Below are 27,111 nucleotides of genomic sequence, written 5' to 3'. Positions count from 1 at the left end.
TGTACTAAAATTACTAAAATCCCCTCAGAGCATCAACCTTCACGGGTGCTTGCATTTCCATCACGCCATGCATGTCTCAATAATGGGCCGTGAGCTCTGTACTCAAGACAGCACTTACATTTTTCTGGCCTCAGATAGCTGTGGATCAGTCTCCAAGGGGTACAGATCCTATTAAAGTGTATTCAATCACTCAGGCATTGCAAGCAGGCTTCCCTGTCAGTCTCATCACCAGAGAGCGAGCGAGCCTGGCACGACGCAGACACTAAATGGCTGACCTCTGCAAAGGTTGAAGACGTGAGGAAATTTTCCAAGTGTTAAAACACGATTTCCTTTCAGATGGACATCAGAGAAGTGCTTTGAGGGGGTAGTAATTTCTGCAGGCTTTCCTTCACTTTTTAAGGACTTGGGGAACAGCTGGATCTGACATTCCCATGCAGCACTATTGGAAGTGAATGTTAATGATCCCACTTCACTCTTCTGACTGGTATTCCTGAACCAACATCACTCAACTAGATTATCTGGTTATTATCACATTGCTGTTTGTGGGAGCTTGCTGTATGCAAATTGGCTGTGTAGTGTGTGTGAATGGTGCTCTATCAATCAAATGAAGTGTTTAAGGGGAGGCTAGATAAGAGCATGAGGGAGAAGGGAGTAGACTGTTGTGACTTGGATGGGAAAAGATGAGAGGCTCAAATGGGGTGTAAACACCAGCTATGGACTTGTTGGGCTGAATGGCCTGTGTCTGGGGCTATGTGCTAAGCAAGCCTTTCTTTCTTCATTTCTCTGTGCTAAATGTAGATGCCACAATTCTGTGAAGAGACTTCTCCAGGGAAGACTCTGAAAAATAGCATTTCCTCGCATCAGAATGTTTGCTGCAGAGGGTATATTGGTTACATTTATAATGGTTGTGACTCATAAAATCATCCATCCTGTAACGGTGTTATAAATACTATCCGTTGGGTGTGCAGTATAACCTGGATAGCGGCACTGATTTTTGATTTGATTTATTATTGTCACGTATTAACATACGGTGAAAAGTATTGTTTCTTGCGCGCTATACAGACAAAGCATACCTTTCATAGAGAAGGAAACAAGAGAGTGCAGAATGTAGTGTTACAGTCATAAGGTGTAGAGAAAGACCAACTTAATGCAAGGTAAGTCCATTCAAAAGTCTGACAGCAGCAGGGAAGAAGCTGTTCTTGAGTCGGTTGGTACATGGCCTCAGACTTTTGTGTCTTTTTCTCGACAGAAGAAGGTAGAAGAAAGAATGTTCGAAGTGCATGGGGTCCTTAATTATGCTGGCTGCTTTGCCAAGGCAGCGGGAAGTGTAGACAGTGTCAATAGGTGGGAGGCACTGCACTTAACATCTTGCATTTATGTAGCGACTTTAATGGCCCAAGGCACACCACAGGAACATTATGCCAAAATTGACACCAAATCAAAGGAAAACCACAGGTGGAGGAGGTGGGTTTTAAGCAGCATCTGAAGGACAGGGTGGTTAGGTTTAGAGAAGGACCCCGCAGCTTGGAGCCGAAGTGGCTCTAGACATGGCCATCAATGGTGGGACAAAGAGAGCAGGGGTCTACAACAGATTAGTGTCGTTGCGTATCACATAACACTCAACAACCTCACACAATGTTCAGTATCATTCGTAACTCCTCATACTGAAGCAGTCCATGTCCAAATGCAGCAAGGCCTGAACAATACCCAGGCTGACAAGTGGCAAGTAACATTTGTGCCACACGAGTGCCAGGCAATGGCCATTTCCAACAAGTGAGAATCTGACCATCGCCCTATAGCATTCAATGGCATTACTATTGCTGAATTCCCCCATTGACCAGAAACTGAACTGGACTACCCGTATAGATACTGTGACTACCAGAGCAGGTCAAAGGCTAGGAATCCCACAAAGTAACTCCCCTCCTGACATCCCAAAACCTGTCCACCATTTGCAAGGCACAAGTCAGGAGTGTAATGGAATACTCTCCACTTGTCTGGTTGAGTGCGACTCCAACGACAATCAAGAAGCTGGACATTAGCCAGGACAAAGCAGCCCGCTTGATTGTTACCCCTTCCGCAAACATTCAATCCCTCCACCACCAACAAACAGTGGCAGCCGTGGGTACCATCTACAAGATGCACTACAGGAACTCAGCTAGATTCCTTAAGCAGCACCGGGTGGCACGGTAGCACAGTGGGTAGCACTGCTGCTTCACAGCTCCAGGGACCTGAGTTCGATTCCCAGCTTGGGTCACTGTCTGTGTGGAGTTTGCACATTCTCCTCGTGTCTGCGTGGGTTTCCTCCGGGTGCTCCGGTTTCCTCCCACAGTCCAAAGACGTGCGGGTTAGGTTGATTGGCCAGGTTAAAAATTGCCCCTTAGAGTCCTGAGATGCGTAGGTTAGAGGGATTAGCGGGTAAATATGTGGGGGTAGGGCCTGGGTGGGATTGTGGTCAGTGCAGACTCGATGGGCCGAATGGCCTCCTTCTGCACTGTACGGTTTCTATGATTTCATCTATGATTTCCAAACCCACGACCACTATCAAGAGCAGCAGATACCTGGGAACGCCACTACCTCGAAGTTCCCCTCCAAATCACTCATTAACATGGAAATATATCAGCATTCCTTCGCCATCTCTGGGTCAAAATCCTGGAACACACTTCCTAACAGCACTGTAGGTGTACCTACATCTCTTGGACTGCAGTGGTTCAAGATGGCAGCTCACTACCACCTTCTCAAGGGCAACCAGTGATGGGCAATAAACGCTGGTGTCGGCAGCAAAGCCTGTATCCCATAAATGAATTTTTAAAAATGAATAAAGTTTTAGAGGAGCTATAAGCGAGCAAAAGGCTATAATTAAAGCAGACAATGCTAGAAATGCACGGCATCTGTGAAACAAGAGATAAAAATTGGTGTTAGAATTGTAACACCCAGAGCACCAAACACTCGCTGGTCAGTTGTGGCAGCAATAGTGCAAAGCAAAACTCCAGTTATTCTATCCCACAATGAACTAATTAAATAGAGGAAAAAGTTAGAAGCTGAATGACCTACCCCTATTCCTGTGTACCACAGAATCCCTATAGCACTGAAGGAGGCCATTCGGCCCCCCCGCCCCCCAAAGCAATAATCAAAGATTATTGTTGTAAAGAACAAACATTTTTCAGCAAAGGAAGGAATAGAGGAAGGAAGAATGGAGCCAGTAGAAATTTTTATAAATTGGTTGTGATGAACTGGAATGCACTGCTTGCAAGGATCATGGAAGCTTTTCAATAATGGGTAAAATTTGATGGGGAAAACTTTGCAAGGAGCAGAGTGTGAGATTAATTAGCTAATGCTTTCAAAGAGCTAGTACAGACACGATGGGAGGAATACCCTCCTGTGCTGTATCATTCTGGGATGAGTTAGCTGGTTATTGATGTGCACCCTGAACACAGGCTGGTGAGAATGCACAAGGTTAAATTTTGCTCATCAGACGCCCCATTAAAATTCTGTATTGTCATAGGTCGTGTTGCCATAGTTACAAGTACTGTATCTCCATGGGATCCGGTGTAGTCACAGTTCTGACGAGCTTTTGTCATAAAATCCTTATTAAACTGTCTATATGACAGATAATGGTACAATCCAGTCTCAGTATCTTTGTGCTATTGATAAGATTGATATTTGCAGTTAGCTGCATCTCATCCATTCTAATGATGGAAGGCTCCATCTTTATTTTGAAATATAAAAGCTTATCAGTCTGATAGGTAATGTCTGAATCGTAATCCTTGCCCTCAGTGTTGAAAATTGTGCTGGGAAACGCCATTCCCAACAGGATTTAACTATGTCTTTGAACCTGACATGTTATATTGCAAACTAGAAACTGGGGCTTTAGATTGTACTTAATAGCTGATGGGTAATGATAATAAGGTTGCCAATCCTCCAGGATTGGCTTAGAGTCTCCAGGAATTAAAGATTAATCTCCTGGACGCTGCCGCCATCAATCAAGTGCTTTTGTTTTCTTTGAATTTCTGAATACCCAATTAGTCATAATATCGGAAATGGAATGAAAGCTCAAGTCGATGATCATCCAGTTGTGTGATGGAGGGTCTGCTCAGTTTTCAATTGGTATGGGAGGCTGGGAGCCGTGGGGATGGAAGATGAGATGACCAATGGCGTGTGGGGGAATGGGGCAGGGGAGGGACAATCGGGAGGTGGACGTGTCATGTTACAAATTGTCCTGGAAGGTGTCCAACCAGACTTGTCAAGCCGAGACTATAACCAATCACCAACATGACCCCAAAGCACTCCTATCACCGCAGTAGTAGGCTGTGCCTTTCCCGCAGGCAGACTCGTAAGTTACATCAAAGACGATAAGTTCAGTAGGTGTTGGGTGTGCAAAATGGGTGTGAGTGGCTTGACTGTCCATTGTGGAAAAGAAAATGAATCCAGTCAGTGCGTTCCCACTGGCATTACACCCCTGCCAAATTTGAATTTCCCCCCATTGTTTTTTTAAAGTTAAATTCTGGGCACCCCACCTCAAGAAGAATATGTTCACCTTTTTGTAAGGAGGGGGGTGGTTTGCTAACACAGTTGTGAATTTCTGGTAAAATTATATTCGGGTTGTTTTAATATTTTGAGAAGAAACTCGTACAAATTTCAGAAATCTGTTCATTAATGGCAACAATTGAGAGTAACGGATTAAACTGTGATATAAATTAGGATGATAGGGCTAGAACAGGACCTGTGATGGATGAGGGCTAAGAAGGTACTTCAACCCCGTGTGGGAATTCTTTCCGTGATGCTGGACTTGCGGCTGAAGTGGTAAGTCCCAGTCATAGGTTTGCTGGACACAGGATAAAACCGTAAGGTATCTCAGAATTCCTGAGGCCGTACCTCTTTAAAAGGGTTTGTCTGCCACTCATCGTCAAGAAGACAGTATATACATGTCAGAAAGCTAGTGAACGTTGACTGCAATAAATGAAACTGGAGGGGACAGTCAGAGGTGACACTGAAATGGAGTGGATTTCCATTGATCTGGTTTTACTGTGGCGGGGGAGGTTCTTCTATCAAGTATCATTATTTTGAATTGCTAGAAATACCATTTCAGTGCAATAGAGTTTTATAACCCTCAATGAACCATGATAAATATTCACTACATCTCTCACTGGTTAGTTTTCCATTTACCAACTGGAATGGTCTGAGAATTGTGGAAAACCTCATTTCACACCAAGGCCCAGTCTGCACTCTCAGGTGGATATAGAAAGTTTTGTGGTACTGTTTTGAAGAACAGGGGAGTTCTGTCCTGTATCCTAAACAATATTTCTCCCTCCACAACCATCACTAATTCTGTTCGTTATCTCATTGCTGTTTCTGGGACCTTGTTATGCATAAATGCCTGCCATGTTTTTACAACAGCATTTACATCTCAAAAACAATTGGAATGTCCTCGGGATGTGAAACCACTATATAAGTGCAAGCCCTTTCTTTAAGGATGACTTCACTGTTCTTCAACTACATGGTCTTGCCACTTGGACAAGTTAAGTTTTTCTGAGATGTTCTCCAATTACAATCGCTAATTTCTTGACTAGAACGGTTCCTTATTTACATTCTACAGATCGATTCTAGTTGCTTGGTGCTGAATATGTAGGTAGTCCAGTGTTTGACTGCATAAAATCAGTTTACAACTCCCTAACATGTCATAAATCTTCCTCCAGGAGGCACATCTAATTATATTAAAGGCTTGCCATCTGCCCATCACACTTTAAATGCGCCCTTTGTTGCGTGAACACAACATCTTATGATTTATTTAAACTTCTCAGGAACCAATTAAAAGAAAACACTTCCTTCATATTCACTCATCCTGATTGGCTCATGCTTCCCAATGATAAACTCAAGGACCCTTTCTCACTAACTGTTTACTTTGTCTCCCAGCAATTCACTCAAATTCCCAGCTCACCATCAGAATTGTCTCTGGACATCCACTGCTATTTATCATTCTCCCCAACCCTATACCTGCAGTGATCTCAATAAGTGTTCTCATAATATTTAAAAATAAAAGTCTGCCAACGGTCGGTATAAACATATCGAGAACCTTCAGGCAAGCGCTTCCTTCACCTCATTTGAAACATTTAGGATTGTTACCCACTCCATCCTTTTTTATGATGCCTCTACTCTATGTTCAGTTCAGTTGTGGCCCAGCTCTGCAAGGCTACCCTGTGCTCCTCCCTTTGCCTCTGCACAGTCACCACTGTAGTACCTTAGGTTCCTTCCTTAGTTAAAGGCAAAATGCTGCAGATGCTGGAATCTGAAATAAAAATAAAAAATGCTGGAGAATATTCCTGACTCAAAACGTTAGCTCTGTTCTCTCTCCACAGATGCTGTCAGACTTGCTGAGATTTTCCAGTGTTTTTCTATTTTTGTTCCTTTCTTAGTCTCTTCCTTGCCTTTGTTTGCAAGCTGCCTCTGGGCAGCACTATCTGAAGACGTGGCATACATAGCTTGACAGTATGAAAGACCACATGCCTTCAACTTAAATTTGCCTGCCTCCAGCATAACTCACTATTGCTGTAACCCTTGCCCTGACTCAATTGTTCCTGGTGCTTGCATGAGATGTTAAACCAATGCCCCAAGTGCCCTTTCAGGTGGATGTAAAAGATTGCATGTCATTTTGAGGAAGAGAGTTGCACCTGGACAACATTTACCACTGTTTTGTTTTAGTGATGTTGATTATCTGATCATTATCGCATTGCAGTTTTTGGGAATTTGCTGTGCGCAAATTGGCTGCTGCACTTTCTCCATTACAACAGTGACTACATTTTAATGAGCTGAGCCTTATGCTGCAACATGACCTATGCTCTATTGCCTGTGTCTTGCCCTGTGCCAAACCTGCTTGGACATCTCTGCTGTCCTCATCAATCCTCATTTCTGATTTGTGAAAATCTTTATCCTTATTTTGCAAATCCTTGCATAGCTTCACCCCTGAACTAGGAGCTTGTTTAGCCCAGTGTCTCTGCCGGTGTGTGCTCCTTGTTCTGTCCTGCAGTGCAACTGCTGCTGCTCCACAATTGGTGGCACTGCCTTGACCCTCTCTTTGGGACATTTAACAATCTTGCTGTTTCTCGTGTCCTGCAAGCTTAAGGGCCTCCACAAACCTGTCTTTTTCACAGCTTGTCTTCAGGCATCTCCCTGATATCTCCCACTACCATTTTCCCTCAGCGAAGGACCTAACATATGCTCTGCGTTAAAGGGGCTGTGTATAACTGCATGCTGTTGGGAATGTAGTTCTGAATTATGCGGCAAGCCGTTAGAATCGGTGCTGCCATTGAAGGTTATAAACATCACTGCAGTCACATTTTGTATGAAACGTTGTGAGGCTGCGGCTTCGTTGTTGTTTTTAAAAAAAGAAAGGTTTGTCTGGTCACATTGAGTTCCTATGGCAACAAAAGAAATTGGCTAAAGCCCATCATAATGTATACAAGACTAAAAATGGGACCACTTGAGTCTCCTCCGATGGCAAATAGCAACTACCCCCTGCTGAGCACTTCCTGTCATTTTCTAGTCAAAATATTTTACTGCGGTATGCTGTTTAAAAAAAAATGAATAAACCATGGTAGTTAACAACTCAAGTTTCCATGGCAACCTACGAGCAAAGTTGCTGGAAGTTGCTGTTGCAGGAGTGTCTCACAACCCGTTTATATTTCAGAAATGCTGTCACTGCAAGTCGCTTCACCACCTGGTGGGGCTGCGTTGCTCTGAAATCAGCTTGTTTACACTACATTCCAGATTGAGGGTGACATTGCTCTTGCCAGTCTTGCGTGCATTTCAAAATCCTGGACACAGATTTGCAACTTTGGATAACTACCTGACCCCTCTGCGATATCGCCACACACTTCAGATATGCTCTGGTCACAGCTGGACCCAAATAAATTAGAATCGTAGAATGATGCAACATGGACGAGAGGTCATTCAGCCATCAGTGGTAGAGCTACAAATTATCCCCACTCCCCTGCTCTTTTCTCCATAGCCCTTTCATTCTTTCCCCTTCAAGTATTTATCCAATTTCCTTTTGAATGTTAATATTGAATCTGCTTCCACTTTCAGCATTGCATTCTAGATCACAACAAGTGGCTGTGCAAAAAACAAGTCTCCTTATGTTACCTCTGGTTCTTTTACCAATGCCTTGAATCTGTGTCCTCTGGTTACCAACCCTTCTGCCACTGGGAAGCGTTTTTCCTTATTTACCCTATCCAAACCATCAGGATTTTAAACACCATTATTAAATTTCCTATTAACCTTCTCCACTTTAAGAAGAACAACCTCAGTCTCCCCAGGCTGTCCACATAACTGAAATCCCTCCTTTCTGGTACCATTCTGCATATCTCCTCTGCTTCCTCTCCAATACCTCAATCTCTTTCCTGATGTATGGTGCCCAGAATTGAACACTGCACTAATGCTGTACACCACTTGAGGCCTGACTAGTGTTTGATAAGTTTAGCTTAACATCCTTGCTTTTTATACTCCATGCCTCTATTTATAAAACAGGTCTATTATGTGGTACTTTATCAAGCACCATTTGAAAGTCCATGTACACAACATCAATTGCACTACCCTCATTAACCCTCTGTTACTTCATTGCTTCGTTATTAAATTGATCAAACTCAATAGGTGGGAATTTCCATGCAATCCGCTACATTTCTCACAGAGGCAGTCTGGCAATGCGATCTTCTGGTCCTGGGGTCTCTTGTTGGGTGCATCCCTTGCCGCTGGGAAACCCGTAGCGGGGGTGTGCCATCAGTGGGATCTTCCAACCCCGCCGGCATGTACGGCCAGAAAATTCCAGTCCATTTGTTTTCCTTGATTTCCAAGAATATTGAGTTTGCCAACACCTAACAAAGCCAGCACTCTTATTATGCAGTATTTTTCTTAATGTAAGCCCCATATAAGCTGCTCAGAAAATATACTCTTGGGTGAAGAACCAGGTGGTTTGTATGATGAGTCTGCGGGGTTGAAGACAGCTCTCCCAATGCTGGAAGTGGAGAGATGGAAAAGAAAAAAGCCTCAGTGAGGAAACTGCAAAGTGTGGAGCTGGGCCTGGAGCTGGAGCTCAGCCTGGGCTTGGGGTATATTTTCTAAGTTCAATGTGCTATATAACGTGTTGAAGATGTGGACCCTTGACCACATTTCTTGACTAAGTCTCCGATGATAGTTCCCTCAACTTAGTTTTTAGTCTTAGTCTTAGTTTGAGCAGCCTCATTACAGGTTAACAATCACACCTTGGGCAGGGCGCGTTCAGTTCAGTTTGATGCACTTCTCCATTGTGCCACTGAGGGACTCGAACCCTGTTCAGTTTATAAATGAGCACATCTAATGTTTTCTCTCCTTAGGTCTGTGTCTGGAGAAGCTAGTAACAGCGGCGTCGCCAAGAAATGATCTGCAGCCCGATACTGAACAAGAAATAATTACATGTTATGAGAAAGCTGGTGATATAGCTCTGCTTTATTTACAAGAAACTGAAAGGGTAAGAAGAATCTGCTTGGGTTTTACTGCTGATATTAAAAACAGCACACTGTTCATAATCTTTTATAACTGTGCTTTTAACTCTTCGTTTTATTTTTTATTGAAATCTTTGAAGAAAGTGATCCTTTCTAAGTACTCCCCTTGCTTCTGGTGCTTTCACACATTGCAATTTGCTCAAAATAACCATTATCTGGAAGTTCTAACTAGTTGCCAGTTGGCAAGATGTTAATGATGTGTGTTTGAGAAACGCCACTCTTCCACATCTTGAACAGTCATCCACTCTTGTCTTGAATACTGGCACCCTGCTCTACCATACAGCAAACTTTCACACAGCCTCTCACTTAAACCTTGCCATTAATTAATTTCACCTCAGAGTACTCTGTCTGTGCAGTTGGCGATGACTTGTCTTTCTCCTGTAACTTCAGGTTTTTCCAAGGCTGTACCCTCCCAATCTGGTCCTCCTTCAAAACATTACGTAAAGTTTACAGCACAGAAACAGGCCATCCGGCCCAGCTGACCTATTCCAGTGTTCCACTCCCACCTTATTTCAAGTAATCCTATCTTCATATTCTCACATTCCGAAAGACGTGCTGGTTAGGTGCATTGGTCATGCTAAATTCTCCCTCAGTGTACCCAAACAGGCGCCGGATTGTGGTGACTAGGGGATTTTCACAGTAACTTAATTGCAGTGTGAATATAAGCCAACTTAATTTGATTTATTATTGTCACATGAATTAACATACAATGGAAAGTATTGTTTCTTGCGCGCTATACAGACAAAACATACAGTTCATAGGGAAGGAAACGAGAGAGTGCAGAATGTAGTGTTACAGTCATAGCTAGGGTGTAGAAAAAGATCAACTTAATGCATGCTAAGTCCATTCAAAAGTCTGACAGCAGCAGGGAAGAAGCTGTTCTTGAGTCGGTTGATACGTGACCTCAGACTTTTGTATCTTTTTCCCGACGGGAGAAGGTGGAAGAGAGAATGTCCGGGGTGCGTGGGGGCCTTAATTAAGCTGGCTGTTTTGCCGAGGCAGCGGGGAGTGTAGACAGAGTCAATGGATGGGAAGCTGGACGCTAATAAATAAATTTAAACTTGTGTTTATCTAGCTTTGTCTCAGTTACTCCATGAGGTAGCAAGTTTCGTATTCTAGCCATATTTAGGGTATATACATTTCTGCCGAATTCCTAATTTAATTTATTAGTGGTGTTTTTATATTCGTGGCTCTTAGTTTTTGGACTTCCCCAAAGTGGAAACATCTTGGCTGCATGCACCCTATCAAACCCTTTCATAATGTTGATGACCTTTATCAGATCACGTCTCAGCCTTCTCTTTTCTGGAGAAGTTTTGTTAAGTCTTTCCTGACGGTTATCTTTCAGTCCTTCTCCACATGTCATCTCACTTTTGCGATCATCTTTTGCTGACAGTTCCACTTTACATTCCTCCAGATTGCACACGCTCATTACTTTTCACCTTCATTCTTCTTGCAATAAACCGGGTAACCGAGCTTTGACAAAGGGTCATCTGAGCTCGAAACGTCAGCTCTTTTCTCTTCTTCCTGATGCTGCCAGACCTGCTGAGATTTTCCAGTGTTTTCTCTTTTGGTTATGGGATAAACCCCTACCCTCCTTTATTCTCTCCTTCCTCCACACCACATCTTTGGTCACTTTAAATGAAAGGCTGGATGTTCAGTGATTTGGGTGTCCTTGTACACAAATCGCAGCAAATTCATATATATATAATATATATATATCGGTAATGCACGTAGTTAGGAAGTCAAGTGAAATTATAGCCTTTATTGCACAGGAAAGACTTGCTGCAATTATATCAGGTTTTGTTGAAACCACATCTGGAGTACTATGTACATTTTGGCCTCCTTCCCTAAGGAAGGATGTAGCTGTCTTAGAGGCAGTGAAACAAATGTCCACTAGAAGGGAAGATTCTCCAATTAAAGAGATTGAGTAGAATGGTTTCTATTCTCTGGGATTTAGAAGATTGCTCTCAGTACATATAAAATTCATAGTGGTGTTGACTGGGTAGATGCTGCAAAGATCTTTCCTCAGGCTGTGGAGTCTAGAACAAGGAATCAGTCTCAGGATAGGGGATTACCCATTTATAACTGAGGTGTGGGGAAATTTCTTCACTCAGTGTTGTGAATCTTTAGAATCTCCTATCTCTGGGGGGTGGGGTGGGGGTGGGGGTTGCAGATGCATGGCTGATGAGAATCGGGAATATGGGAGTTGGGGCAGGGAGGTGAGAGAGAAGCTAAGCAAAGGTCAACTTGAATAGCCCATTCCTACTCATTTATTATGCCCATTCTCCACACCCTCCCATAAGGCAGCTGTTCAGGCAAAGGTTAAAGTTCATGCTATCCTAGTAGCACCCCCCCACCCAGCCGTGCTGTTTAGTATTCCACCCCTGAGACCACCAAAAACGGATTTGTTTATATCTCCCTTCTATTTGTGAAATCTTAGTGGGCAATATTGGTTGTCGCATGAGCCTATTTAACTGTCGCTTCACTCTGATTCATGTTAAATCTTTCAGACGCTCATGTGGGAGATGGTGCAATGAAATTTAAATTCAAGTCTCTTTTTTTTTTTGCTAGCCAGTTTTAATTGCTGGTTCAGGAGGATACTTCATGGCTACGGCAATGTAACAAAAGATGGGAGAAGAAAGGGCATTAGCTCAAAATATTTATCAGCTGGACCTTTGGTGGGTCTGTAAATTACCAAATAAAAATTTAGGTTAACTAATTAAAAATGTGAAGCAAATGGCCGAGGACAATTTCCTGACTTGGGATCCAACTAAATGAAGCAGTCAGGATAGCCAAGCCAACGATTTTTCTAAAACTTTCCTGACATGCATCTGAAAAAACTCAAGCCAATTTCAGGGAATGTTATCCCGGTATTTTAGTTAAATTAAATCGAATAGGTGTGAACTTGCTTAGAGCAGGCAGGAAATTCAAATTGAACAATTGTCGAACTGAAGTGTCACTATATTGCTGTTTGGTTTGAGAATTTCTTGAGACAGCTATTGACCTTAACATCTGGAAGTATCATTAAGTGTCATCTGAAAATGTGATTAAGGACCCCCGGACATTCTCTCTTCCACCTTCTTCCTTCGGGAAAAAGATACAAAAGTCTGAGGTCACGTACCAACCGACTCAAGAACAGCTTCTTCCCTGCTGCTGTCAGACTTTTGAATGGACTTACCTTGCATTAAGTTGATCTTTCTCTACACCCTAGCTATGACTGTAACACTACATTTTGCACTCTCTTGTTTCCTTCTCTATGAACGGTATGTTTTGTCTGTATAGTGCGCAAGAAACAATACTGTTCACTGTATACAAATACATGTGACAATAATAAATCAAGTCAAAAATCACTCAGCACAAAAATATGGGGCCAACTTCACTGAGCTCGTCCTCAGCTGGGATTCTCCAGTCCCGCTGCAGTGGATGGAGATTTGGCTGAGTGCCAAATTCTCCATTCGCGCTGGCAGCGACGGCGGGACATGAACAGCCGGAAAACTCCAGCCGATATTTATATAATCTGAGATCTGATGATCCTAATCCCAGTTGATCATTTTGCCTCTGTGGTTTAAAGTTTATTTCAAGTTTATTTTATTAGTGTCACAAGCAGGCTTACATTAACACTGCAATTATGTTACTGTGAAAATCCCTGTGTTACGTGAAAAGTTGTGTATCAATACAATAATGATGTGATTATCCTGCAAGCAGATGTAGTTGTTACAGGCGCAGTGCTGTGGGATAGGTTTTCCTGGATTTTGTGCTGAAACAGACCACAAGAAACACATGCCTTGCACAGAAAAAGCTAATCTTTCGGAACGTAAGAACAAAATAGGCCATTCAGCCCTTTGAGATTGTTCAATCCTGCCTGATCTTTTATTTGTAGCAATTCACCCTCCACTTTTTGCACTTGAATAGCACTGCATACAAATGTTCTCTGTATGTTTTTCCCTGGCTGCCTGAAGAGGGTGCAGCATTCCTAGAATGCCACAAAGCTCCGTAAGCAACTCGCATGCGCCAGATGTCAACCAGGGCCAGACTGCACCCTCAACGCTACTGCCATATAAGTGTATCATTACTTTGATACCTAAGCAATGCAAAATCGCAAATGGCACCGCAGCTGGTGGGAAAATGGTATAAATGACTTAATGTGCATATTAAAGTCCATTATCGACAACTTTTGCAAAAGAGAAAGCTACACCTGATAATCATCAACTGGTAATATTGTAATCCAGAGCAAGTAGCTGGAGTTGTTGGCAGTAACAGCACCCATCAGATATAATCGGAGAGTGAGACTAGCAACTCAGCTAGTCTCACCTTCCTGCTCTTTCCCTGTAACCCCAAATTTTTTTTTTAATAATAGATATTTTGAAAGAGAGTGAGGGAGACTGACCAAAGGACCATTTACATTGCCTCAACGGCATGGAGGATAGTCCATAATTGATCTAGGCTCTGTTTCTATGGCGCTGTCTGACATTTCCTGTATTAGTATTAACTGCACATGGCATGTCCGTCCCATTTGAAATCATTAACATTCACAATGTTTACGTCTCACCTTGCATTGATTGACTCAAATATGAAACTTACAAAACAGTGACTGGCAGATAGGGAACATTCCAAAAAACACAGAACACCTTTTAACAAAAATATATTTCAAAAAGACTAGAACAATGAAGTGGTTTCCAGCTGGTGTTATTGCTCACTTTAATAGCATCCCGGGAGGAGAGTGGGCAATTCCAAACAACCTCCAATACTTTGCTTATGGTAGCTAACCTGCATTTCACCTTGGTTATATTTACAGTAGTTAACTGGGCGGGCAGTATCTGTGGACCCTGAAACTATCACTAGGATTGCCAACTCCAGCAGCAAATAACTCTGGAGGTTTCATCACCTCAACTCCAACATGTCCATTCTCCTGTGCTATCTGAAAATCTGCAAGCTCTTCATTCCCTGATTTGATGATTAAACAAACAGCTTTTTATTTCCCATCACCAACATTTTCATAACTAATAAAAATGTGGAGTTTATTTTTATGCCACTACGGTGGCACAGTGGGTTAGCACTGCTGCCTCACAGCGCCAGGGACCCGGGTTCAATTCCGGCCTCGGGTCACTGTCTGTGTGGAGTTTGCACGTTCTCCCCGTGTTTGCGTGGGTTTCCTCCGGGTGCTCCGGTTTTCTCCCACAGTCCAATGATGTGCAGGTTAGGTGGATTGGCCATGCTAAATTGCCCCTACTATCAGGGGGATTAGCTAGGGTAAATATGTGGGGTTACAGGAATAGGGCCTAGGTGGGATTGTGGTCGGTGCAGACTCGATGGGCTGAATGGCCCCCTTCTGCACTGTAGGATTCTATGATTCTGTGATTCTATTTTCCTCTTGGGTTACTGCCAGAAATGTCCTGGAGATTAACCCTTTGGCCCAATGGAGTCTCATGGCATCAAGTCAAATGTGGGGGGGACGTCAGTGTCGGTCACAAGAGTGACTCAGTAGCACCACCACTGCCAATGTGGATGAGTCCTAAAGGACATAGCTGCTAGACTGGGCCAATGGCCGATAGTGAGGGAAAAACATAAGTTGACCTCATCCTCACCAATCCACCTGTCACAGATACATCTGTCCTTGACAGTATTGATGGAAGTGACCATCTCACAGTCCCTATGGAGACGGGATAAAGATTCTTCTGCGATACAAGAATTGCATCTATTTGCAGATTTGACAATGATGTCTGGATTAGAGCAGAGAAAACAAAGGATTTGCATCGAATGAGAGATTGAGCGAGTGAAGAAGTGGAAAAGCTGACACAGCCAATAGCATGCTGAAAGTTCTCGGGAAATAAGATTCAGACTATTTGCAGCAATGAGGCTGCATTTTACCAGAATCGTTTGTTTTACATTGTGAACTATAATGCTGCTGTTTTTCTACTATGCATATTGCCTGCGCAGCAACTTAGGAGACCAGCTTTGTATTAATAATTGTACGGTTATGAACTATTATTGAGTCATCCTATTTTCAGGATGATAGAGTAGAGTTTGTTTAATTGATGGTGACAATGTACTTTCCTACTCCTGTCCGTATAAAACAGAGCTATTTTTCAGACGCTAATGTTTCTCACAGCTTAATTGCTCATTAGCCATAACGTTAACATCGGCTATAACTTCAGCTGATGTCAGCGGCTGACCTCATTTGAAGTGCTGCTGTCGGTATAAAACAGAAAAAAGAACAAACACCATGATAACCGAGTGCAGCGGTCTCTGAAGTGCAGCCCACGCGTTGTCTGCAATCTCTGAAACCCGAGCAATGCAGTTCTCTGCACTTTTTATTCACTCACTGTTTAACCTGTTGGAATTTTGTGGTTGTGGAGATTTTAGAAAGGGCTGTTATTAGTGCTTGGCGATGACTCCTAATTTACAACATTAAGATCTGTTAGTTATCAGCAGCCTGAGATACACGCAAGTTAAAGTTTAACGTCCGTTTAATCTTTGTGTGTCCCGTGCGCAGAAAAATCAGGCCTGGTTTGCTAAGTGTGCCTGCCGGAGTATCTTACACATCTCTGGAAACTAAGGGGCAATTTTAGCATGGCCAATCCACCTAGCCTGCATAGCTTTGGACTATGGGAGGAAACCGGAGCACCCGGAGGAAACTTGCGCAGACACGGGGAAAACATGCAAACTCCACATAGGCCTCCCTGTGTAACCTTGTAGACTTGGCAGTTTGGCGGTGGTCATTGTCTGGTACTTGTATGTTACTCCTCACTTATTAGCCTGAAGCCTGAATTTTGTCCAGGTCTTGCTGCAATGCGAATGTTTTGATGTTGGCAAGGACGGGATGAGTTAGACAGATGGTGGTGGTGTGACAAAAACAGATCTTTGTCTGCACTTGCAATGTCCCCTCAAGATTGTAATGAAGGATAAGCCAAGGAGAAGGCATGCTATATATAGGGAAGCTGTAAGTCAAGCAATTTATAACGAATTTTCAGATGCTGCAGGAAAGGGTTACTTTTATTCAGAACAGTAATTGTTTTTCCCCAAACCTGTTGGTATTCAGCTTTTAAAACTTAACTATCAGGCAGCCAGGATTCATTAAATGCTGCCCTGAAACTGAACCGCTGTATAAATCATGCTCGCTAGGTTTGGAGAGTAATGCTGATTTGCTAAAGGGAGGGGATGTCCATCAAGCATTAGTATTTTGCAGAGAAATATTCATAGAATTGCGAATTATGTTACCATATGGTACCTTTTCTGTAATACTCCAAACAGAACAATGTCTCTCTCATGTTACACAATGGAAAGTTCCGCCATTTCATTTATGTAATTTAATGTCTACTTTCTATTGCTTTGTTTTAGAATAAATTTGTCCTAAGTTATTCATTGCCATGGTATGAATTTTTATTTAACCCTAAATACCCTTGGCTAAAGCTGCAGTGTTTATTTTCTTCATTCTTCCTCCCCCTTTTTTCTCTACCCCTCCTCCTCTGAAAACATAAAAATCAGACCATTTAGAAAAGTTAACAAAGAACTGGCATTCATTTCAAATGGGATAGAATTGTAAAACAGTTATGTTAACCTTGATTAGAGCACACTCAGCATACTGTGAACAGTTCTAGGTTTCTTATTATACAGGAAATATGAGCAGGAATAGGCCGTTTATCCCCTCCAGCCTGCTCTGTCATTCAATTAGACCACGGCTAATTTTCTGCCTCTGCCATTTTCTTGCATGTTCCCCATATCCTTTGATGTCTTTACTATTAGAAATCCATCAATCTCTGTTGAACATACTGTTGATCATACACCCCAGCTGATAATACTGGACAGGCTTTTAGAAAATTAAAATTAACCCTTAAAATTCCCTTGCGCACTCTGACCAGCTGCATTCAGCGACCAACCGCTATCTTTGTGCTTACTTAATTCACAAAAGAGAATATGGAGAAGGCTGAGTTTTTTAACAATGATGATACCAGGTTGAAAGTTAATACCGATCAGGAGAGATTGAACAGGCTGGGGCTCTTCAATTGACCTGTGACCTGATAATGGTCTTTAAGATTTTGAATAGGTAGAGACAGAAATATTTCCACAAATGGGGGAGATTGGAACCAGGGGCCAGGAATATAAGATAGGCACTAATAAAACCAATAGATAATCCAGGAAAAATCTTTTACCCAGCGAGTGATTAGAATGTGGAACACGTGAAGTGTTTGAGATGAATAGCCTAGATGTATCTAAGGGAAAGCAAGATAATAATTTGAGGGAGAAAGAAACAGAATGTTACGCTATGGATGGAAGCTCAAATGGAATTTAAATACTGCCGAGGAGTAATCCTCCCAGAAACCAAACCCCCCCCCCCCCTTCTACATGTTGAGAACACCCTCCATGGGGCTGTTTGGCACTATCACCATGCTGAACGGGATTGATTCACCAACCGCTCTCTCAGCCCAAACATGGCATCTGTGGGTCATCAGCTGCAGCAGAATTGTGTTGCATCACAATCTGTAACTTCATCACCCTGCATACATCTCTGCGCCATTACCGCCAAGTCAGGGGGCCGACCCCCCGTAAGAGGACTAAGCCTGTATTCACCGGGATTTAGAAGAATGAGGGGAGATCTCATTGAAATGTATACATTTCTGACAGGGCTGGACAGACTGGATGTAGGGATGATGTTTCCCTGGCTGGAGATTTTAGAACAAGGGATCCTGGTCTCCAGGTGTGAGGTAGGCTGTTTAGGACTGAGATGAGGAGAAATTTGTTCACTCGGAGGGTGGTGAACCTGTGGAATTCTCTCGCACCGAAGGCTGTGGAGGCCGAATCACTGATATATTTGCAAAAGGAATAGATTTCTAGGCATCACAAAGTACGGGGAGAAAGTGGGGAGTTTGGCGTTGATGTAGAAAATCAGCCATGATCAGATTGAATGGAGGAGCAGGCTCGATGGGCCAAATGGCCTACTCCTATATTCTATGCTTCTAAGTTAACCCTGGCTCAATGAGGAGTGTGAAAGTGCATCCCAGGAGCTGCACCAGGCCTACCTCAAGATGAGCTGCCAACCTGAAGCTACAATACAAACTACAGACATATTAAACCGTGTAAACAGTATGTAATAAACTGTTACGTAATCCCAAAATCAATAGATCAGATCAAAGCTTTGTAGTCCTTCCACATCCAGTTGTAAATGGCAATGGATAATTAAACAACAAAATGGGGGAATAGACTCCATGAATATATCCAGCCTCAGTGGTGGTGAAGTCCAAAATATAGAAGACAAAATTGAACCAGTGCTGAGTAGATGATCTATCTTGACCTTCTTCTGAAGATCCCACCCTTACAGATGACAGATTCTGTCAACTTGATTAATCAAGAAACAGCAATGAATACAGCAAAGTCAGTGGGCCCTGACAACATCTCAGTTGTCGTACTGAAGACTTGTGCGCCAGAACATATCTTATGGTCTTATAGAACCATTTGCTGCTTGAGCCCAGCTTTTCCAGTGTAGCTACGATACTGGCATCTACTTGACAATGTGAAAAATTACCCAGATATGTCCTGTCCACAAAAAGCGGGACAAATCCAATCTGGCCAAATAGCTCCCCATCCACCTACTCACAAAGTGATAGAAGATATCATTGACCGTTCTATCAAGCAGCAATTAACTCAGCAATGGTATCCACACAACTTGGGACATCTTGGGCCCGGTCACCTGTGCTCAGTTTGTGTTCTGCCAGGATCACTCAGTTGTAGATCTCATTACAGTCTTGATCCAAACACATGTAACAGGTGAAAAGGAAGTGAGTTGGGAGTGGCTTCCTTTGAAGTCAAGGCAGCACTTAACCGAGTGTGGCGTCAACAACTTGTATTGCCCCCTTGACATCATAAAACATCCCAAGGCACTCCACAGGATCATTATAAAACTAAACTTGACACTGAGCCACATAAGGTGATTTTAGCACTGATGACCAAAAGCTTGGTCAAAAAGAAAATTTTAAGCAGTTATCTTAAAGGAGGAAAGAGAGGTTGGGAGGTTTAGAGGGAAATTCTGGAGATTAGGGCCGAGGCACCAATGGTTTGGTACGTTTCTCCCTTCATAACCCTCGGATGGCTAGTTGGGAGCAGGGGTTACTGCAGCCCATTATAGCATCTCTGCAGCAGCCCTCTTTGGGTTCAGTTATTGGCACAAATATGGGGAAAGGCTGGGACCTTCCTGACTTCTGTGACTAATCAGACTGTACAAAAATACTTACAGCTATCTGTGTGTTATTTTTACAGTTTAATGCATCTACAATCTAATTCAGTAGTACACTGCTAAAATGTTGTTAACAGGAAAAAAATACTAATATGATATTGTTTTGTTCTGTGCGTTGCTATTCCAGTGTTATACATGCCAGATCAGAGTGGTTTATTTGTAGGGCCAATAATTTTGACTAATTGAGGTTTGCTTTGAAGTAAAACGTGGCACAGTAGTTAGCACTGCTGCCTCACAGCGCCAGGGAGCCGGGTTCAATTCCGGCCTTGGGTGACTGTCTGTGTGGAGTTTGTACGTTCTTCCCGTGTCTGCGTGGGTTTCCTCCGGGCGCTCCAGTTTCCTCCCACACTCCAAAGATGTGCTGGTTAGGTTGATTGGCCATACTAAATTACCCGAGCGTCAGGGGGATTAGCGGGGTAAATATGTTGGGTTATAAGTATAGGGCCCGAGTGGGATTGATGTCTGTGCAGGCTTGATGGGCTGAATGGCCTCCTCTTGTACTGTAGGGATTGTATGATAAACGTATCTGAAAGGAGATGGAAGTTTTTTTGAAGTGAATTAAGTATGATGGTTCTTAAACCATTGTGACTGAGTAAAGTCGTTCTAATTTGTATAGTGATTGCTATAGCTGTCCAGTTCTAGGTTAATTTCTTCTAAACTCTGAACTGTAAAGCTGTTGGGTGATATTTCCCCCCCGCTCCCCGCCGCAAGGAAAGTAACCTGATTCAAAAAGGTCAAGAGGATTATCCTGTATGTCAGAGGGTGCTGACCCTTGGCTGAGAGGTTAAACTGGCTCTGCCTGTCTGTCTGCCTCAAATATTAAATATCTGCAGCATTATTTTGAATAAATAGGCGTGTTGGACTACATTTATCCCTCAACCAGCATGAGTAAAAGCAGGCTATCTGGTCGTCATCGCAGTGTGCAAATTTGTTGCCACATTTTTATGCTACAGCAGTGACTGAACTGACTGCATTGGCAGTGGGGCTATTTGGGATGTCCCCAAACTTATTAAAAGCATTGTTTGAAACAAGTCGTCTCTTTCCTTCTTTATCTCTCCTTGAATAAGGTGGAAAATGTTCAATTGATAGAATGTGCTGCAATTTGGAGTTTTTCGATAAACAGATGTGGATAATGGAAAGATGCCACTCTGAGTGCCAAGTACCCAAGCAGACTAGTGAAACAGTCACGGGTTTATGTAACAAAAGACTTTGTACCAAATAAGTACATGGGAGCATTAAACTGCTGCCTGGCTTATTACTGCAGCTCAGCGAATGGAGCTGATTACAGTGATGTATGGCTGAGATTGTCTGGAGCTCCTCAATGTGTACCCTGTCTCATTTACCGTGCCTTTGAAACGCCAAAAAGATCATTAATTTCCTTTTTGTTTATGTCGAAAGACATTTTTTGGGGTTGAAGTCATGAAATGAGGTGATTAGTTATTTTTTTCCAGCGTAATTGTGTTTGTCATAACTGAGCTGTTTTTCATTCCAAGGTGGCAGAGTTAGCACCAGTTCGGTGCGAATGGACAAAAGAGGATGCTTCTCAGTGTACGGCACAATTTCCATTTGTTTAGAGTTGCATAGCAAAGTCCCAATAAAGATTAGTTTAGATTCAACAATGTAATTTACATAAGTACTTGTCGTGATTTAAAAACACCCAGTTCTGATCTTTATGTAAAAGTTTTTCATTGAATCATTAAAATAGAATGTGTCATGCTGCAAGCATTTATACATTTGGGAATTTGTTTTTTGTCTTTCACTCTTTGCTACCACAAGGAAAGTCATAAATATATTGAAGGGGAAGTTACCGAGGAGAATGAGGGAGAAAGGAATATGTTGATAAGCTGGAAAGAATCTCACATGGAACATAAACAACAGCATGAACGGAGACTGAACGATCTGACTCTCTGCTATAAATTCTAGATCTAATAGTCCAACTTTGTTCATTTATTCCACTTTCACCCTTGTTGACAACACTCCAGAGCGAATCAATTCTAAAGGAGTTGTAGAGAAACTTCTTTATCCCGAGAGTTAGAATGTGGAGCTCTCTACCACAGGGAATAATTGAAGCTCGGATGCATTCAAGGAGAAGCTGGATAGCCGCATGAAGGAGTAAAAGTGTGGGTTAGATAAAGAGGGGTGGGAGTCATGAATACTGGTATGAAACTGCTGGACTGAATGACTTGTTTCTGTGGTGTACATGTATGTAATTCGATGAGTATGGGTACTCATGTCAGCCAAGCATTTTCCCAAAACTCCCATTTCTTGCATGTGGAGAGTAGTTGTTAGCGTTTTGTCAATTATATTGTTAATGTTTGTTAATGTCATGTCAATCACATTGTTACAGTTATGAGAAACAGGTAATAAGTATTAATGATGTTTGAGTAGATACAAGTACTGGGGGAGTGGGAGGAGAGATTGGATAAATCAATGATTCTCAATAAAGAAAAGCTCCATGCCTCGGTTTTGACTTCAACTGGTTTGAATCCTAGTTACATTGGTGACTGTTGCTGGGCTGTTGGACGGCAAGGGGCACCATAGTCATGTGTGATCTTCTCCTATTTGTTCATCTCCATTGTTGGGCCTCCAGCTTGTTCCAGCTGGAGTTGTGATCAAGATGAGGAACTCTGGCGAATTTCCCACTCTTCTCCCACACTCCCAACCCTTGTCACCCAGACCAAATGTGAAAAACATCTGCTGCTGACTGAGATCAGCTTACTCTCCAGAAACTGAAATATTAACCTGAAATTTTTACAGTCTGTAGTACTGGGGGATTTTCACAGTAACTTCATTGCAGTGTTAATGTAAGGCCTACTTGTGACTAATAAATATACTTTTATTGATTTAACAATATTATTGTATCATGCGAATACCAGGGTGGTACATGATTATCTAGATGGAACTTTCACCTGGCAATCCCCACATACCTACAGAAAGCAAGAACTTTCATTTATGTTGCATCCCAAAGCATCCACAACTAATTAACTACTTTGTTGAAATGTAATCACTGCTGCAATGGATGTATGCATCACTCGGGGCGGCACGGTGGTTAGCATTGCTGCCTCTGGTCACTGTCTGTGTGGAGTTTGCACGTTCTCCCCGTGTCTGCGTGGGTTTCTTCTGGGTGCTCCAAAGATGTGCGGGTTAAGTGGATTGCCATGATAATTTGCCCCTTAGTGTCAGGGAGATTAGAAGGATAAATACATGGGGTCGCGGGCATAGGGTCTGGGTGGGATTGTTGTCGGTGCAGGCTTGATAGGCCGAATGGCCTCTTTTTGCGCTGTAGGGATTTTATGATTCTGGTAAGATCTCTGGGCTCTCTGTCCATCTCTATGGATGGAAAGTGGTATTCCCTACAACCTGTAACAACCTCCAGCACTGCAGACCCCTGTGATCTTTGTAACCTCTTCCAGCCCTACAACGCTTAAATCTTAATTTCCCAACCTCTGCAGTCCTCCAGAATCTTTGTAATCTCTTAGCCCACAAAATCTCTGTAACTCTCCGAGTCCCTATAATCCTCCAAGGTCACTTTCAGACCTACAACCTGCTAAGATATGTGATCCTCCAATTCTGACCTCTTGCTTATCCCCGGTTTCCATTGCTGTGCTATAGGTGGCAATGCTGTCAGCTGCCTGGACCTTCAATTCTGGAATCCCTTCCTTAAAGCCACCCCTCTGCTTTTCTTTCTTCCTTTAAGATGCTGCTAAAACACAGTCCTTTGTACTTCTCCTAATGTCTCCTTATGTGGCTTGGTGTCAAATTTTATTGGAGAACATGCATGAAGTGCCTCGGGACACATTTTATTATGTTAAAGGCACCATATAATTCTGGTTAACTGCATCAAGTGTTGTTTAACACTGTTGTCCAGTTTTTTTTTGTTATTTCTGTCTTCTAAAATCTGAATTGAAGTGGTACTTTGCCTGAGAGGCTATAAAAGTAACATTAAAAAATCATCAAACTGTTCATTTGTGGTGTGGTTCTGAAAATTGCAACTTTAAATGAAACGACTTTAAATGAATCATGGGTTCCCATAGGAATCAGTGCTGAAGCCAGAGTTAGGTTCCTTTGGCCATTTCTTGACGATGTGTAAACCACCCCCCACCCCTCACCCCTCCTAATCCCCCCCCCCCCCCCCCCCGCTCACCTGCCCCCCGCCCCAGCGTTTCTCACACGTCACCGGCCAGTCGGCAGCATCCCGTCCAGAGTGCAGACAGCACCTTCCAGTAGTAGTGGTAACTGTTCCGGCTGCGCCTCTGGGTCAGTCTGCTCGGTGCCCCTTCGCCTGGATCTCTGGCTCGCTCACTTCCTGTCAGCTCGACCTCCAACGTCAGTGGTGGCGACTCAGGCAACTGACCCACAGTGCAGCGCAGGGAGGATGTGACCAGAATGCAAACAACATAGAAGTGAAAATGGTGACACAAATCGACAAATCAAAGGATAAATGACTTTAACATGAAACTATGTTAAGCAGGACAACTTAAAGCAAGGACTTCCTGTAACTTAGTTAAAGTTTATTTATTAGTCACAAGTAGGCTTACATTAAGACTGCAATGATGTTAGTGTGAAAATCCCCTAGTCGCCACACTCCAGCACCTGTTCGGGTACACTGAGGGAGAATTTAGCATGACCATTGCATCTAACCAGCGCGTCTTTCAGACTGGGAGGAAACCAGAGCACCCGGAGAAAACCCATGCAGACACAGGGAGACTCCACACAAGACGGTGACCTAAGCCGCGAATCGAACCTGGGTCCCTGGCGCTGTGAGGCAGCAGTGCTAACCACTGTGCCACCGTGCCACCCTAGTGTTAGTTTAGCATGTGCAGGTCCATCTGAAATTTTCCAACTGTAGTTTATGGATGAAGAACAGAGAGTGTGTTATCTAGTTATTGCTCGTATCTACACTCTTCCTACTTTCGGATATTAATGTTCAGGTGGCAAAAGAAATGACAGCAATGTTATCAAAATGACTTTACTACTGGACAGAAGCAGTAGTGACTCCCTTGGCACATGTGACTTTTATGTCACAAAAAAGTGTTAACTGAGCAAATCCGTTCCAATTCCCGTCAGTCAAGGTGCCACATGCAGATGTGTGCTGGTGCACAGATAGACAGGAAAGCTTTTGTAAGAAAATTTGCAGTTCTTAAATCTTGAATGACAAAGGGCTGATTCTGCTTTATGCTGCAAGCAAAGCTTGATCTGCTTTATGTAAATTAAACTGGTGAACATTTAGAGAGCATTTTTGCTGTTCTGGAGCTGGGAATCATAGTTATGCTTAGTGTTGAAGCTGCTGGCTGTGTACTATAAATTTAAATGCCAGTTCTGTCTATGTTTGTCAGACCCAAAGGCAGAATCACCTTCAAGCTATGTTAATTGGTTTCTACTTTCACACATTGCTGTAAAAATCATAAACGGCTGCAATTGAAATATCCCAAGTTGGATTCCTATCTAAACAGATAGAAAGATAACAGGCTAGAGGGTGCTGCAGAAGGTCCCCCAATCTCTCCCCACCACCCCACTTCCCCCAGCACTCACCCGTCCCATAGCTTTGGTGGAAGATTGAAGGAAACTCCACCTGAAGAAGGAGCGACACTCCGAAAGCTTGCGCTACCAAATAAACCTGTTGGACTTTAACCTGGTGTTGAGAGACTTCTTACTGTCCTCAGGGTGTCACCAGTCTCTCACCAAAGATACTGTGAGAGAATACACAAGGCCCCGTGCTAGCTGAAATTCCAGACACAAATGTTCTGGTGTTTGTGATTTGGTTACGCTATAGGGCTCTTGTTTGAGACTTGTTTGTGTGTAGAGGGATGTATGACTGGCACCTCCATGTATCACTGCCGCCTCGGCATTGCTCTCCAGTGAGGGAAGACTGAGCTCTCAGCAAGAATAAACACTTTGGGCAAATGGTTTGGTTGTCTACCCTGAACATTTTTTGGTTAAGGAAAATATTTGCATGTAGCTGCGCACTAACATACATGCTGGCAGAGTGGTATTGTCACTGGACTAGTAATCCACAGACCCAGGATAATGCTCTGGGATATTGGAATAAATAAATGTTGGTTTAAATAAATAATCTGCAATAGTACTGAAGACTTGTGCTCCAGAACCTGGCATGCCCCTAGACAAGCAGTTCCACTACAGCTGCAACACTGGCATCTATCCGACTATGTGGAAAATTGCCCAACGTGGTCAATTGCTGCCCCATCAGTCTACTCTCTATCATCTGTAATGTGATGGAGAAGTTCATCAATAGTGCTATGAAACAGCACTTACTTAGCAATAACCTGCTGAATGACGCTCAGTTTGTGTTCCGCCAGAATCAGAAACGCTGAACTCCAGAGTTGAGGTAAGAGTGACAGCCCTTGACATCCTGGCAGCATTTGACCAAGTGTTGCATCAAGAGCCCTAGCAAAACTGGAGTTAACGGAACTCTGCTGGTTGAACTCATACCTGGCACAATGAAGCATGGTCGTGGTTCCTGTAGGGTGATTGTCTCAGCTCCATGACATCACTGCAAGACTTCTTCAGGGCAGTGTCCTGGGCCCAACCATCTTCAGCTGCTTGACATTATCCAGGCTTGGGCTGACAAGTGGCGAGTAGCATTTGCGCCAACACACCAGTGCCCAGGCAATGACCATCTCCAACAAGAGAGAATCTAATCATCTCTCCTTGACATTCAATGGCATTACCATCGCTGAATCTCCACTACCAACATCCTGGGGGCTACCATTGACCAGAAACTGAACTGGACTAGCCACATAAATACTGTGGTTACAAGAGCAGATCAGAGGCTAGGTAAGCTCATCTCCTGACTTCCCAGAACCTATGCAGCACCTACAGGACATGATTAATTAACAGTGTGATTAAATACCTTTCACTTGGCTGGATGAGTACAGCTTCGACAGCATTCAGAAAGCTCATCACCATCCAGAAAAAAGCAGCCCATTTGATTGGCATCTCATCCACAAACATTCACTCTCTCCACCACCGGTGCACAATAGCAGCAGTGTGCACCATCTACAAGATGCACTGTAGGTTCCTTAGAAACCAAGGTTCCTTAGGCAGCATCTTCCAAACCTGCGACCGCTACCATATTGAAGGAGGAGGGCAGATACCTGGGAACACCACCACCTGGAGGTTCCTCTCCAAGTCATTCATCATCCTAACTTGGAAATATATCGCCGTTCCTTCACTGGCACTGGGTCAATATCCTGGAACTCCCTCCCTAACAGCACTGTGGGTTTACCTACACCACATGGACTGCAGGCATTTAAGAAGGTGGCTCACCACCATCTTCTCAAGGGCAATTAGGAATGAGCAATAAACTGGCCTATTTAATCCATGAATGGATTT

General features: G+C 43.2%; 1 protein-coding gene across 6 annotated transcripts in view; it reads left to right on the top strand.

The window, feature by feature from the left end:
* Positions 1 to 27,111, top strand: part of ttc7b (tetratricopeptide repeat domain 7B) — a 348,584-nt gene that overhangs the window by 45,438 nt on the left and 276,035 nt on the right. For all 6 annotated transcript variants that reach the window (XM_078234474.1, XM_078234471.1, XM_078234470.1 and 3 more), the window contains one exon: positions 9,363 to 9,496. In XM_078234474.1, coding sequence (XP_078090600.1) covers positions 9,363 to 9,496 — 134 coding nt within the window. The remainder of the gene's footprint in view (positions 1 to 9,362; positions 9,497 to 27,111) is intronic.

Source organism: Mustelus asterias, chromosome 18, assembly GCF_964213995.1.
Source record: "Mustelus asterias chromosome 18, sMusAst1.hap1.1, whole genome shotgun sequence".
Classification (NCBI taxonomy): domain Eukaryota; kingdom Metazoa; phylum Chordata; class Chondrichthyes; order Carcharhiniformes; family Triakidae; genus Mustelus; species Mustelus asterias.
Note: the sequence above shows the minus strand (reverse complement) of the source record. Positions and strands in the feature narration are given on the sequence as shown.